This window comes from Sphaerodactylus townsendi, linkage group LG13 (assembly GCF_021028975.2).
Source record: "Sphaerodactylus townsendi isolate TG3544 linkage group LG13, MPM_Stown_v2.3, whole genome shotgun sequence".
NCBI classification, from domain to species: domain Eukaryota; kingdom Metazoa; phylum Chordata; class Lepidosauria; order Squamata; family Sphaerodactylidae; genus Sphaerodactylus; species Sphaerodactylus townsendi.
This window is the reverse complement of record NC_059437.1, coordinates 23,803,232-23,819,755: the sequence shown is the minus strand read 5'-3', so window position 1 is coordinate 23,819,755 and position 16,524 is coordinate 23,803,232. Positions and strand designations below refer to the sequence as shown.

The 16,524-nt window shown below is 41.8% G+C and overlaps 1 protein-coding gene across 1 annotated transcript in view; it reads right to left on the bottom strand.

Moving 5' to 3' along the window:
- Positions 1 to 16,524, bottom strand: part of NRK (Nik related kinase) — a 139,101-nt gene that overhangs the window by 36,805 nt on the left and 85,772 nt on the right. Inside the window, exons 12-15 of the mRNA XM_048514491.1 lie at positions 16,076 to 16,283; positions 14,403 to 14,564; positions 12,455 to 12,619; positions 8,760 to 8,906 (exon numbers count right to left, since the gene is read on the bottom strand). Of these exons, the coding sequence (XP_048370448.1) occupies positions 8,760 to 8,906; positions 12,455 to 12,619; positions 14,403 to 14,564; positions 16,076 to 16,283 (682 nt within the window). The remainder of the gene's footprint in view (positions 1 to 8,759; positions 8,907 to 12,454; positions 12,620 to 14,402; positions 14,565 to 16,075; positions 16,284 to 16,524) is intronic.

Below are 16,524 nucleotides of genomic sequence, written 5' to 3'. Positions count from 1 at the left end.
AGTGATAGTTGTCACCTACAGCTTCTCTAACAATGTGTATAAAATAATTTTAAAAACTTTAAAACATCTGCAGTCTGATATACTGGAACGAGCATCATTTCGGCTGGTCAGAATTGTTTTCCATTATTAAATCCAGCAGTTAATCAGCTGTATGACACAGCCCTAATTACCCTTGATTATCCGCTTGCATGGCAATTCACCGAATAATGTAGGGGTCACAAGAGAGGCCAGTCTGTGCCCTCAGGAGCTTCCAATCTATGTTTGAACAGTGGAGAAGACACAGAGCCATGAGGAGTAGACCGGTTCTCCGAGCAGCTAAGATTTGTGTCTGCATTTCTTCACAGACACCTCATTGAAAAGTAAAAAAAGATAGGAAAACCATATATTGCCGGAATCAGCAGGATGAGCTGAGTACAACTATGTACTCTTTGGGCTGAAAAGGTGCCCAGGATCAGAGTTTGCAGAACAAATGTCCTCGGGCAAACCTTCAGCAAATGGAGGCTAGGAAAATCCCTTCAGCAGCACACAAAATGGCAGGTGCAAGTCAAGAGTGAAACTGATCAGAGAAATTAAAGGTTGGGTGGGGGACATAAGACACCTCCTGAACTCCGCACAGTCAGGCAGATGACATCTTGTAGATGCCATCTTACTTTGGAGATGCTATAAGGACTTGAAGGAAAAAAGTTCTTCTAGCATCTTCATAGTAAAATGGTTTGGACTGAAACAAGGTGTCTTGGGGGAAAAGTTGTGTAGAGTTCTTGCCAAGAAGTCTTATTTGTGCTGGGCAGAATGGACCACTGTTTCACAAAGTGGCAACCAGTTGCCCTGGAGGACCAAACCATCAGGGTGCCTCTGACTACAGGAATTCAGAGGTTTGTTAAGGTGGTATACAGAAGTTCCTGTCAGCCACTGATGGACCTCTCCTCCTGAGAACTACAGACCAATAAGCCTATTATCTATCATATGGAAACTGAATGCCCATCTCCTATAATATAAACTGAATCGTAGCTTGGAGGAATATAAGATCTTATCTGATATGCAGGCTGCTTTTAGGGCATGCTTTTCAACCTCCATGCAATGCTTGGGTGCTAATGTGTTTGGAAGAGAAACATCTTAAGCAGTTAAATGGTAAAATCTTTGCAACATTCATCACCCTAAAATCAGCATTTGACTCAATCCCAAGATCTAGACTGTTGGAGAAGTTAGATCAGATCTTGACCAATAGGAGACTTTTGTATCTTATAATGGCATTATATGACAAAGGACAACTGCAAGTAAGAATGGATAACAAAGGGTCACTCTCTAAGCCAATTCCAGTGACTAAAAGGAAGGCTTAAGGTGCTCCTTATCATTTAAGGCTCTGCTCCTGTAACAAAACGGCACCAGAGGTAATGGAACATATCATTCTTTCATGCGAACTGTATGAGAGGAAAGAAGAAATCGGAATCTGGCTATTTCTGAAAACTATGAACCTTCAATCCTCTAGCCACGTGATCAGGACTCTCTTAGAGGACACAAATAAATGTCACTCTGTCATTTGACAGCATTAAGAAGCAAACAAAAGCAAACCACTCCAAATTTGTCACATATTCCACACAGCCTCAAGCTGGACCTTTTAAAATATTCTTCACACCAGGCTTCTGGCTATGCAAAAACCATAACCTTTGAAATCAACAAATTAATAAAAGTGACTGAGCAATGTAACTAGGCTCCAAAACAGAAGATGTTAAAAATATCTGCTGAAATAAATGTCATTCAACATTCCTGAATAAACAAATGGATCCATTGGGTGCCCTGATAGCTTATGGCTAAAACAGTCATTCACCGAAGGTGGTCCTTCGAATTCCCCAGTCCCAAACTGTCCCTGCTGATAAAGCAAAGGCACACGGTCAAGTTCCTAAGATTTACACCTAACTTAGCTTATCAATAGGTTACCATTTTCATCAGCCTTACATCAATCAAGATGCTTTATGCTGCCTGCCAATGGCAGGAACTATTGTTGCATTCTTTTTTATGCCTGCAGAGGGATCCAAGCCTTGAGCAAACACCAGTCACAGTAGTTCTCTCTGCTAGACCCCAGCCCATATGCCCAGATTACTGGTCCAGAGCTCTGGCATATATGAAAACATTTTGGTACAGCAATTGAATAGGAAAAATTAGAGGTAGTCCAAGAGGGAAGTGAGCAGTCCATTCACGTTGCATGTTAAAGCCACAATCCTCATTGCTGCAGTCTTCCCATGGCAGTGTCTTGCCAGTGACGGTGTGAATCTAATTTGTTCTGTTTATGTGGATCCTATATCCTGACATGGCCCCATCAGAAATACGAGAGGAATGTCTGCAGCTATACCATCTTGTTCCACTATTCTGTCAGATCTCACATGCTGAGAAGGAATGGAGCTCTCAAAAGGAGTATTCTTTATTCATTAGCAGACATTTCTTTCCTCTGCGTCAGATATGATTTAGGATCACAACTTGTTGATATCTGCTGTGCTTCAAGCTCTCTCTTTCAAATGCAGAAAAAAATAAAATAGACCCCTTTATCCCTAGTAACTCTTAAGGACACTCTAGCAGATTTTGCAAGAATAAAGTGTTTTAAACGCACAATGCCACTTCAAAAAACCCTTTTGAGATTCTACCCCCTCCAAAAAAATAATTCTGCTTAGATCACAGTCTTAACCATACTTCAGGCATTTCAATTTCATTCTACATAGTTGGTCTCTTTCCTGCCCAAGTAACCTTGAAAAAATACCTAACGAAAGTGATTTTTTAAACAAGGGGGATAAAGGCTACTAACACCAAGGCAGCAATTCTAGGTATACTTTATCAAGAGGAAGTCCCCTTGAATTCAGTTTTTATTCATGGAACTGTGAATCCTTGAAGAAGTTTCTTAACCACTACTGAAAGAAACAGTGTACCCCTTTTTTTCCTGCACTGATTACAACCTTGTCTTGTTCATCAAGTCAAGCATTCAGCTCCTTTATCTTAGTTCTTGGTGAATATTTTAGCTCCAAGCTTTTACAGGAAATCACTTTTTCACCCAGTACAGCATCTAATAATATGGTACTTTAAGTATGTTTCCCTCTTTTTGTCAAATATGATTGCAAGTAATTATAGTATTTATTTACCAGACTGGTTTGTAGTGTCAAGCTGTTTTCAAAAGCAGCTAGCCTTGGTATCAGATGATAGGTTTTATCAAGTCTGTTATCAAGATGCTACCTGCCTATCATTTTACCAGCACCTGAGTCAGCAAAACAAGCATATTCTGAATCATTTTCAGTGGAATACCTGAAATCAGCAGAACCTGTGTTTGAAAGTTAACATTTCCAGTAACCTACCTTGTGAGTTGGATGAAGAAGCCCAGCAACAGCCAAGAACAACCCAGAAAGCATAAGCAAGTGATTTTTCTGTAGTCACAAAAATCATCCTGGATCAACTTAACATCGGGGGAGAACTGAATTGTGAAGTTCTGATGAACTGGGTCAGAATGCTTGAAGTTTCTTTAACTGTCCAGTGATAAGGGAACTGACGCCTAATCACCGATATGGATGCATGGATATGACCTTTTTCAATTCTTTTTGTTCCTGCCTGCAGTCAATGTGGGCCTTTTTAGGAAGATGCATTAATTTGCAAACTGCACAAAAACTGCCACTATGAAAATTACCATCAGCATTAAGATAAAGGGCAAAAAGGGAGTAAATTTACCTCAGAAGGATAAGATTGTAGTTGTACTGCAGCCCTAAAAAAACATGGAGGCAAACATGGAGTTGAGCAACATGACTGGATCTTGGTAACAAAGATGGGTTTATGACCAAATAACTTCCATTCAAGGAAGCAGGGGAAAGGTAGCCATGTCTGAATCAAAGCAAGCCATGGCTTATGAAGGTTACTTGCAGACTGAAGCTAAGAAAACAGGGAAGCTTAAGAAAAGACTGCATTCCAAAGGCCAGGTGAGACTGAAGAGAAACTGCTTAAATGCACAAAATATTATTTGCACAAAAATGGGTGAAAATGGAGAAAAAAAATTAACAGCAAAGGGAAACTAGACATTACAAGAGACACATGATTGTCATCAAAACCAGAAGCCTTGTGCTTCCTTCTTTTCATCCCCATTCCCCAGTAATGTCTAATAAAACAAAACATGTGATATGGTGTCACTGTGCTCCATATTTCTGCCTTGGCTCCATTTGCCTGGTGCCCACTTGCAGAGGAAAATTCAGTGTGGTGGCAGGAGAGGATGGTGGAGACACAGGGCTATTGTTTTCAGCAGCAGCCACACATTATCCATAAGGTTTAGCTCCTCTCTGAGTTAAGAACTGGGCTTGGTATAAGGACACTTTTCCCCTCATGGTGGTACAGATTACAGCAAACCTCATGCACTCCTCTTCCCACTCTCCCCCTCCCCAAGCCCAGAGTGAACAAGACATCTGTCAGAACAGGCCAACCTAGAGGTGTGACAGTTTTTCCATCTAAAATCACAGCCATCTGCCTGCTGAAGCAGAACATGACACTACAAACAAAATGTGTCAATCAGCGATGGCAAATGGTATCTTTAAGAAACACACAGGAGAAAATCATCCAGCAAAAGGGAAGCTCCTAAGAAGCTGGTGTAGCATAATGGCTAGGCAATTAAGAAGCCCATGGTTTGACACTCATCTATACCACTCTCTGCTGTTACCAGACCCATGGTGGGTGGGGAGAGACCTGTTTTTAGGACAATAGTGTCCCTACATATCCTGCCAAACTTGGGGGTGGCCTAGGAATGCACTGCGAAGATAGGGTGCCATCCCTGCATTCGCTCAGTGTTACCTCTAATGATAGAAACCTGTCTGGGCATAGCTCCCATGCCTGCATTTACTTGCAAATAGCAGCCTCACCTCTTCCTAATGCCATTAGGAAAAGACAATATCCTTATCTTAGGAAGCCAGTTCCCTACTTCAGCCATGGCTCATCTGCTGCCCCCCCAAAAAACTTCACTAAATTGATGTCATCAATACTCCCTGCCAGTCATTGTCCAACAAACAAAATCATCCCCTAATTTACTGACTAACCCCTCCATAGACAACTCTAATTTACATTGACATTGACCTGAAACTTTTACTGAATAAGCTTCATCCTAACATCTAATAATTCCTGGGCTTAGAACATTAAGTCTAAGTATTGGCTATCAAGTTTAAGTATCCACCACTGAAACTTAAGTGCCCTCCTCCTGTCTCTCCTCCAAAAGGCAAGAGACACTTTTGTCTTGGGGATATTAGGGTCATTTAGCACAATCTGAGGGGCCATTTTCCCATATAACTACTCAGTTCATCCAGCCCACAGTGTTCAGAATTCTCCTCTTGTTCCCAGCAGGTTGCTTTCTCCTGTTTTGTATTGGAGTTCAGCACAGGTTGCTTTAGCAAACCAGGTGCTTGGGAGCAGCCGCCGCCACAGAAGGCCATTAATTTCACATCTTGCATGTGAGTTCCCAAAGGCATCTGGTGGGCCACTGTGAGTAGGAGAGTGCTGAACTAGATGGACTCTGGTCGGATCCAGCAGGCTCTTTCTTATGTTGCTCAACTCTACTCATAGAACCATTCTGTTCCTAAATCAGGTAATTATAGCCTTTTGTTCCCCCAAATCCCTATCCACTCCAGATCTTTAGCCTCAACACTATCTATATCCTAGGACTGTGGGAATTCTCTGCTGCTTTGATCAATTGTGTGCTTGAATTTTTATTATTTTACTTTTTATAATAAAATTGTTAAACTTTTATTCCATTCTCCTGTGGACTTCTTGTAGAAACCACCTCTGTAAACTCCAGTGGAAAATATCTTGGTTACTCCTTCTCTCATTAAGCCTGATCTAACCCTGCTAATTCCCCACTCTAAGGGGCAAACCCCCATCATTTAGGATAACACTGCCAAGGTGCATGGAACTATATATATATAAGATTCTCTCTCCCCAATTTTATCATCTCAACAATCCTGTGAAATAGACTTGACAAAGACAGTGACTGTCCAAGGCTATCCAATGAATTACAAGGCTGAGCAAGGATCAGAACTCAGTCCAACATTTCATACTCTATACTACACTGGCTTTTAATGAACTATTTAGGGAGGCATCACTCTCATGCTCAGTTCCACCCTGACAAATTTTGAGACAATAAAATGGACCCACTTTACAGAGTGTAAAGATTACAACACCATCATGTATGTAAGGCAATTTGAATACTTCAAGTAACTCAATGCCAAGTAGTCCCAGGCATCTTTGATTAAATATCTAAAACAGCTGGGCTGAGAAAAACCACAGTGAAGATCCTCTGGAGTCCTCCCACAAGCCCTCAGGAATTCTAGTTTCAGAACGGCTGCACTATAGGTATGATCAGCAACAAAAGAAGTTACGTCTGTCAGCTGAGGAAACACAAATTTCCAATGTTGGTTTTTGGTGGAAAGAAAATTCAATAATAAATTCAATAATAAATATACCTTTTCTTCTGGGAAATCATGGTTCATGAGTTTGGCCTTGCCTCCCACCACAGCAAGGAGCCAAATTGACTCCAGTATGAGATACAACATAAAGAAGTTCTCATTGAATCTGCTGTGCCCATTTTCACAAGGTACCAAGTATCAACGTCTGCTGTTTGAAGTGGGCATTTAATTACTTTGCATAATGGGAAAGCCATGTTAGTTCAGTAGACACAGTTAAAACTAGTTTCTGCTCCTTTCAGTCTGTTTTAACATGATATTAGCCCACAGTTGGTCTTACACTGTTGACCTGAAGAATGTCAAGCAGGGATTCTGCCACTCTGGTGAAGGAAGAAACTATGAAGAGACTGACTGCTCCAGTTCCAGTGACTCAGGAAAGAGAATTCAGCTCTGCTCAGTTGACCAAAGCAAAGGAAAAGCCAAAATGTGGATGGTTTGTGACCAATGTGCATGCCAACAACCTCCACCTGTTGATCTAGATTTTCCAATATAGGCCTACACACACACCAACATAACTCTACAAAGACAACGTGTGAGGAAATCAATGTGTGGATTTTTGTACAATCCTGACCCCTCCTCCATACACTGACAATTCCATTTTGGTTAACTGTACAGGGCTTGTGTCTTCTTCGCTTCACAAAATGTCAGGTGCATTTAGAGTGCCATATGAATTATACACAGCAAAATACTTCCAATGGAGATAAAACTTCCTGTAGAGGGTCCAAGACTTCTTGCGAAACATGCAAGAATAATATCCTAGAACCACTCCAGTCAGGCATTAATGTCGCCACAAATAACAGTCATCTAAGCAGACCCTGCTAGGCCTGTGAAGCATTCAGCTTCTCATCCCTCAGGAAATGGCAGTAACAACAAATGCTCGACTGTCACAGGTCAGACTAACCCTTCCCACCTCTGCTTGTGCTTTTGGCCGTAACAGGGCAGAGATGTTTTATACTGACCTGACAAGCACAGATGCTGTCTGAAACTGTAGGAGGCCATATATGTACCTTTGGAAAGAAGTCTCATGACGGAAAGAGCAGGGAATGAAAAAGGATGGATTGCACTATTCAAAATATTAAAAACTTTCAAATATGTTTGGAGCTGGGAGCGTAATTTTGCACCAAACCAATTAAAAAATCCAATACATTTCAGTTTCTCTGGCACTTAATTTGTTGGGTTTGGGTAAAGAGAAAAGAGAGAGGAAACTGATTAAGCGTATGGGATACCCAGAGATATCTCTGCATGGAGAAGTAGTTTTTAATTACATTCCGCTTTCAGAGAAATTGTTCTTACCTTGACTAGCTCACTGAGGAGCTCTTGTAAATGAGAGCCCAAGGCCCAGTCAATGCTTTCCCCAAACTGCACGCTGCTGGGAAGACGGACAGTGGTCTGCATACCCTCTTTTAGGGAAACTTACCCACTATTACACATCTTCTTATTGAGGAATCACAGGCATGTTTCCATGACACAGTTTGAAAACCAGGAGCTGTTTCAGAGGTAGGATCTGAGAGAACCAGGTTCAAATGCTCACTTTGCCCTGGAGGCTGAATAATCTTGGGCCAGACAGTCTCTCTCAGCCTAACACACCTCACAGAGCTAGTATAAAAACAGAGTGGAGGAGGCAGGAATGCTGTTGAAGAACCCCTGGAAGCTACAGTTGATACAGAATGCTGCAGCCATAATGCTGAGTGGAGTGGGCAGCAGGGACCCAGTCCACTCCAGTCATCTGCTCTGGGTGTCCTTGCCCCAAACTAGATATTACAGCTTGCTTCAGCATGGCATGGGTGGGGAAAACAAGGCTTGTGAGGAAAACAAGACCAGCCGGTCCCACCACGTTATAGGTCCAATTACGCTCAATCATAATTTTTTTTCAAAGTCTGAATTCCGCTCTAAAATGGCGTTCACCTCCCTGAGCCTGACTCATGATCGCCAAAACATCTAGTTTGGCCCTAAGAAGAATGTGAATGGCAGATTCCTGCTTGCAGATGGCTGTCTGACAATCAGTGAGGCAGCTGTCATAACCACAAATCTCTGGCCCTGCAACTGAGCTAAATTGGAAGTCATTGGCCCCATATCAGTCACTAAGCAACACCATGCAGTTTTTTTCACCTGGGCCTGAAAGACTGCTGCTTCATTCATCATTACTACTTTCTTCTGCAAAGTATTATGCAACCTTTCTCTATGTAAAAACATACAATTATAAAACTGTCACAACTATCGGTTCCTGCCTGCTGCCCAGCATTACGTATTTACAAAGAAACAAAGCACCCATAAAAACCTATGAGTATCTCCCACCTGAGCTATTCCTGCTCTTTGCAAAGCTGGCGTGCAAGGACTGGAGCTACTGCCAGATCCTAGTCTACCGTGAGAGGTGGCTTCATGTCCCAGAATGGCTGCCCAGTTGAGATCTATTTGGATGCTTTCATTCTTTTTGCTCTCGGCCTGGAAACAAACCAATAGAGACAGATGCATAGTAAGATTCAGTACTGAAAACACAACTGCACATGCCTGTTTCACTGTTGTCTTCAGCAAGACTTCCTTCACCTGTTTCTGTAAGGTTACCTTCCCAGTTTTAAATCCAGCTTTGTACTGAATGCATGTGCTATTTTATTAATCCTCAAGAGTTGGCACTTATTTTCAAAGCATCACAATAAAACTCCCTTATGAGCTGGGAAGTTTGGACAGCTTGACCTGCAGACTATTTGAATGTTTTTTAGTCTATATTCTCAAGATGAATAATTATTTTTTTTAAAAAATGTAAGTTTCAATTGCAAATGGTCCTTGCGAACAACATACATTTCCGCTAGAAAGTAGAATGATGAAGCTGTTAAGCAAAGCTTGCCTGCTTTTAACTTTTTAATCACTATAAAGAAGACATTGATTATATATACTGGGTGGTATGTATATGTAAGTCCTTACTTTGGATGGCCCTTGCTAAGTATACAAGCATATGCATGTAAACCAGTACCCCATAGTCCATCACATTCTAGGGTTGGTTCTTCCCTAAACATGGGGCCATGATATGGGAAGATCTACTTTCTCCCATAATGTCCATCCTGATAGTTAAGGCCCTTTTCCTAAGCCAAGCATTATGTACCCCTACCTGCTAAGATGAGGGAGGTGGGATGGAGGATGGTTTTGCCACCACCTTCCTGTTACTTATCCTTTTCTTACTGTTTCTCCCAGGCTGGTCCCCCCCCCCCCACTCCCAAAGCACCAGATATTCTAGTCTAAGAGCACAAGTAGAAGAAAAGTTGATGGTAAAGGGGCCATGGAGAAGGCTTTGCAAAAGAAGGACATTGTGTGTGGGGTGAGGAGGGATGATTCAGCAGCAACCATCCACCACCTACCCAGTGACTCATCCTAGGCAATTTCCATTCATGCTGAGGAGAAAGCATGACGTTGACCATACAGTATTTACCAAATAATGTTCACTTCTGGTTTTTGCTATGTTAAGAGAGCTTTTATGGTGGTCTTAGAAAGTGCTGTCAAGTCACAACCCTATGATGGCTCCAAATGGTTTTCAAGACAAGAGATGGTTTGTCATTGCTTGCCTCTGGGTAACCATCCTGGACTTCCTTGGGTGGTCTTCTATCCAAGTACTAAGCTGAGTCAACCCTGTTTATCTTTTAAGATCTGATGAGATCTGGTGGTAAGGCTATCACCTGAGTGTACATTTAGTTTGCTTAAACAGATATTGGACTGCACATATGTTTGCAGCTCTCCTTGTCTGGTAGAGGTCAGTTCCAATAGATTCTTCAGACCCCTCTAACACAGGGGCATGTACATAATCAATGAATAAGGGCCGTTGGACCGCAGAACTGTCTTGTCTTACACCCTTCCCCCGCATGCGATCTGCCATCCTTTCCTCAGCAGGGATGGCAACAGCTTCCTTGTTAACTTAAATGACAACAACACAATAAGAACTAATTATTATTTCAGGGGGTAGGGGGAATGGTTCGATGCTCATGTCCCCATAATCCTGAATAACCCTTCTTAAAAAAAGCTCCCAACATGATGCCAGTGGAATTAAAAAACTGAGACCTCTAAAGCTGCAGAACTATAAACAGTGACAGTATGGTGTCAGAAACACACAAGACACAGTCAGTACTTGCAAAGGAAATTCCAGATTGATGCCAGCTTCAATTTGTTTTCCTTTAATGCCTCATATTTCCAACTGAGACTCACTGCCTACAATTGCTAATGTTAGAAATTCACAACAGTACATTTATATTAAAATTTAACAGTAATGGCATGGACTAAATTCTACAATGCGTTTTATTCCAGTACAAAGAGGTCATTTATGGAATACATGCCAGAGACACAAATGAATATTGGAGTTGACATTTGCTATGTTTTTTTCCTCCTCTTGGGCACTAGAAAATAAAAAAGAGAGGATGGGGAGAGGGTGAGGAAGTTGATGCAATGAAATTCGTGTTTTCCATCTCCTAAAGCCAAGAAATTGACCTGACCAGCCCTGGTTGATAATTGGATGAGAGACTACAGTAGTCTCCCATCCAAGTACGAACCAGGGCTGACTCTGCTCCACTTCTGAGATCTGACAAGGTCGAGCTAGCCTAGGTCATCCAGATCAGGTCAATTTCTCGGTTTTAGGAGAAGGAAAACATAAATTTCATTGCTTCAACTTCCTCATTGCTTCAACCCCTATGGGGTTGCTATAAGTCGACTGCGATTTGATGGCACCATCCACCACCACCACCAAAGTCTAGAAAAAACATAGCCTAATGGTCACTCACCTTGACTTGGGTGGTCCAGGCTAGCCCAATCTCATTAGATCTTGGAAGCTAAGCAGGGTTGGCGCTGGTTAGTATTTGGATGGGAAATCACCATGGAATATCAGGTTCCCTATACAGAGGAAGGCAATGACAAACTACTTCTTTTAGTTTCTTGCCTGAAAAACTCTATTGAGTTGTTATAAGTCAGCTGTGACTTGACAGCACTTTGCACAATGGTCATTTCCATTTACTCTTTCAGGGCTGTTTCCTCAGGGCTGCATACAGGATTTTGAAGGGGCCGGGGCATTTAATGGCTCTCCTTAACCTGTACAAGTGGAGAGTATGGGGGCAAATGAGCATATGGAAGAACTTTTGTTCAGATGGTTCATGCAAGCAAGCCTAGCTGTAGCAAATCCTTCAGTGCTTACAATGTCATTTTCCACCTGTACATCAAGCAACTAAAGGGTTATTGCTGCATCTTATTTTTCAAAATAATGTTGTCTGTGAATAATATCCCTTCACCATTTCTCTGGCTACCTATCCAAGATTATACCCCCAGTATTCTGCACTTATCATCAAGAGTAACACACAACCCCTAATGGAGATTAGAACCCACAATTCTCCTACAGGGTATGAACTGAAAGGATATTTGAAAGTGGTAAATATGTCAAAATGCTTGAAAGAAAGCTCAGTGAGAACTAAGATAAAAAGCAACTGTGAAGCATCTGATTGAATGTTTCATTCAGCCTTGTCCAAACCTCCTCAGAGGATTTCTTGTAAGCCTCAAGGCCTTGGCCTCTGCCCTATATCACTCTAAAGTGGTGTTTGTTTTAAAGGTCTCATATGCCCCCTTGCATTCAAACAATGCCCCCTACCCAAGTACTGACTAAAAAAATAGTTCATTTACAATTAATAATCTGAGCAATCCTATCTAATGTAATATGCCTAGGAAAGGGAAGAAAAGGATTCATTTACTAAGCACATTTTACCCTAAGGAACTTTCTTTCCCTGAACTCTTTTAAAAGAAACATAAAATGTCAGTTACATTCCATACAGTTTAAGTAATAGTCCAGCTCTCTGAAGGCTCAGAGCGGCAGGAGATGATGCCTTGTTTTGTGACAAAGTAAATAAATATGCAATTTCAAAACTGTGAACAAATGTTTTACTATGTCTAGATGAAAGTTTCATAGAAACTCTTGGAGGTAGTCACTTTTGATTGAGAGAACAGCCCATTTTCAAAGAACTAGACTGCACCTCTTTGCTTGCACTGTTTGATGGAAGATGGGCAGGTGGGCTCAATATCTTGGGCAGATCTTTATTCTTCTGTTTGTGGTCGTGCTGTAGAGAAAGCAATTGTGTTTGATCTTTGGGAAGAGTCCGGTGAAGCTTCTTGCCATGATGTGGCTCTTCAATTGCTTTCTGGTGGGGAAAACAAAGAGGAAATGGATGGTAAAGAAAGAATGGCCAAGAAATCTAATAGAACTGTTGCTAAGATTCCTCAGCCACCTCTTCCATGGATGTAAGATGAGCAGTAACTCTTTCATAACACAGAGATTGAGGCAGGTCTCAGCCAGGGTGTGAGCATTTAGGAAAACAATGCACAACTCACCACCAGTATGTGCTCAGTATATTTCAGGGAAGGATCTCTCATGCTGGGTGAATAATGAATACTAATCACCCAGCTCACACAAGATGTCATTGTAATGGTGCTGAGAGTTCCTATTCACAAGTGCTGGTCTCAGCATACTATATGATGTAACCACAGAGTCAAATGTCTGTACATAATAAAAGATAATCCATAGAAGAGACACATCAAAGTTCTAGTTTCAAACATTGATGGGCACCAGTAGAAGATGCTACGATGCAGTCTTGACTTTGATTGGGGGAGGGGAGATGCTAGTCTTCATATGTGCCTTTTGCCAATTCACAGCTGACATCAAGAGTCAAGAGCGGGCAGCAGGGTTTGGCTGCTGGCTATGTGCACATGTTTGGCATCATCTGACAACAGAGTTTAGATGTGGACAAAACACAAGTTGCAGGCTCTGTATGTAAGACCAGGCATCCAACTGTGCGAAACCTATGTGGGTATCTTTTATAACCATGAGATGCTATTCACAAGAATGAACACAACTGGTGCTAGGAGGAGCAATCCTTCTCTCCTGCCACCCTTGCATTCATTCACCTTGTACTTTAAGCAGAGTTTAGCCCTTCTGCCCATGGTATGCAGTTGTACACACAGAAGCAGTGATGTGCAGTTCAGAAAGGGAGAAGAACAAAAAATGAACTTTCAAAAACCAATACATAAAAAGCCTTCCACCAGTTGCTTGAACGAGTAAAACAAACAAATGTGGGTGACCATAGAAAGACTTTCAACTAATACCCTTATCTTGGGCCAGTGTTCTTCATTGCATGGGGATGGAGTGATGAAGTACCCCCTTCCCTCCACCACACACATAATATAACATGCAAAATAGATGTTCTACATGGAGGCCTGTTTGTAGTAAAGCCAATTGAGCAAACCTTCTCTTTTTCTATAAGAGCAAAACCATGAAGACAGCTGGCAGGAAGGAAGTTGATTTATTTGAAATGTATTGGAGGAGAGTTTTATAGATATCATGGACCAATGGTGTAGCACCAATGGGACAGGGGGGCACAACACCCCGGGCGCCGCTGTGGCAGAGGTGTGGCCAGGCCATGGAGGGGGCAGGGCACAATTCCCCCTCACTCTGCGAAATAGACAAATAAATGGGTCCTACATTAAATCAAACTTGAACTCTCCCTAGAATGGTCAAACTCAGGCTATGGCACTTTGGTCATATTATGAGAAGACAAGAGTCATAGGAAAAGTTGAAGGCAGAAGAAAAAGAGGAAAACCCAGCAACAGATGGATTGAGTCAACCAGAGAAGTCATGGCCTTCCAATTGCAAGATTTGAAGAAGCTGTCAATGCTAGGAAGCTCTGGACGTCTTTGGTTCATAAGGTTCCCACCAGTCAGAAAAAACTTGACAGAACTTAACATACAAAGAAATGATGTTTATGTATTCTCTGCCCCAAGCATGGAGTACCCACCTTTCATAGTATGTTATATACAAGGAGATAATGTGTTCCTTTACCACACAGCAAGAGGATCACCATCCAAGTAAAAGCATACAGACTGTGGAAGTCAGAGTGATTTCCTGTTTGAAGAAAATGAAATCTATACCTGCTGACTTTCCCATTTCTTTGCTCCCTCCACTTTGCGTTGATCATCCTCAGTACTTCTCCTGCAGTCTTTATCCTTCTCAGTTTTGCTTGGAACAAGCTTGATCTCCGGACATTGTCTTTCAAGGCCCTGATGCTTCCGGAGCTCTTCCGTCTTCTGGTGCTGAACACATGACAGGAAATTATATCGCTTTTATTTCACCTTGACTCAAAGACCATTCATAAAACAGAACTGTGATGATATTACATGGCCAGTAAATATGTGCCTACAAAGTTCTGGAACAGTGGGGTTCTACACCCCGGGGTATCTACTGATCTACAAAAGCAGAGGTTCCTCCAGTCATTATTAATCTTATTCCACATGAAACCAGCAAGTAGTAAGGAAGAAACTGCCATGAAAATGGATATACAGATATAGCAGCCCAGACACGTATGGTGCCATACAACCCTAATATGCCTAATTAAAAACTCTCAAGCAAGAGGGGCTGAGAAAGACCCATCTCTGCCTGAAACTCTGGTCAGCTACTGCAAAGCACAGTTGACAGCACTGAGATAGATGAATGAATGGCCTAGCTATCTATACATCCTCCAAGGAACTCAGGGCAGCATCCATGGTTCGCTCCCTTGTTTAGTCCTCAAAACAACCCTGTGAGGGAGGGTAGGGTCAGAGAGAATGTCTGGTCTAAGGTTGTACAGCAAGCTTCTTGGCTGAATGAAGATTTAAACCTGTGTCTCCCAGATCCTATTCTAACCTTTATATCATACCAAGGCAAGTTCATGTGTAATGTTATAATCCAGTGGTTCTCAACCTGTGGGTCGCGACTCCTTTGGGGGTCGAACAACCCTTTCACAGAGGTCACATAAGACTCTCTGCATCAGTGTTCTCCATCTGTAAAATGGATAAATGTTAGGGTTGGGGGTCACCACAACATGAGGAACTGTATTAAAGGATCGCAGCATTAGGAAGGTTGAGAACCACTGTTATAATCAGAGTTTATTCTAATATGCAGCTGGACACATTTTTTGTAGTATGGAAAAACTGCATGCAGTCACTGGGGGCTCTGGTTTGGGCTGTTAATTTTCACTCCAAACCAAAAGGATGCTTCCATATGACTGCAATTGCACAAATCCATTCTGATAATACATCCATATTGGTGGTTTCTTTTCTTTTCTCTCTTTCCCCTTTCCTAACACTGTTTTTTCCCCATGTCAAAATATAGATCGCATCCCTATTCACAAGTTACAGGGAGCACATGTACAATCCATGCAGAGTGTATACTTGATTGTTCTTTTTATGAGCACTGAATGATTATCATGTTATAGTCAATGCATGTACAGCTGAATGTGTGATACAAACACTATATTAATTCAAGTACTGGACCCCAGTTTCAGTTGTAAAGTAAGCAAACATCAGCTCTTTCTTACAAACAGATCTATACACAAAACAGACAGGATGTATATGTGAACAGAGCTGTAACTCAGCTTGTAGGTTCGTTAGAGGCAGGAACCTGTCTTTTCTGTCTAGTTAAGTCTGTTCAGTCACTGATTGTACTAAACAAATTAAAATATAAATAACAGTAATTTAATTGGTAGCATTGTTGGAAAACTGCATTGTTGAAAGATAGTTTCTTTTTCTGCTTGAAATAGTAAAACAAATCTGAAGCCAAATCCTACATCCTCCAACTTTTTCCTCTGCAGTTTTTGCTCCATGATTCGTTTCTGCCTCTCTTCCAGGAGCTGTTTTTTGTACTTTTCCTGATCTTTCAGTTGCTGCTGCTGAATCTGCTGCTGCCGCTGAGGATTGGAGCGGATTTTGTTCTCCTGTTGAAGCCGCAGGAATTCACGGCGGAGGGTGGATTCCCCAGGGAGATTAACTATGGAGCTTAAAGAAAAGGAAATATCTGTCTGATTAACCCCATTATTCAGACTACACAGCGAGCATAAAACTGTCACAGGAAAATGGTTTGCCTTTTACACTACAGCTTTGGAATATTCCGGAAATTCTCCTCAGAAGCCTCCCACCTCTCCACTCTGTATTTACAGCACTTCTGTTTTAACAACACTTGAATCTCGGCTAAAGCTGATTATCTGCTTGTTCACTGGAGGCTTTACTTCACTGCTGC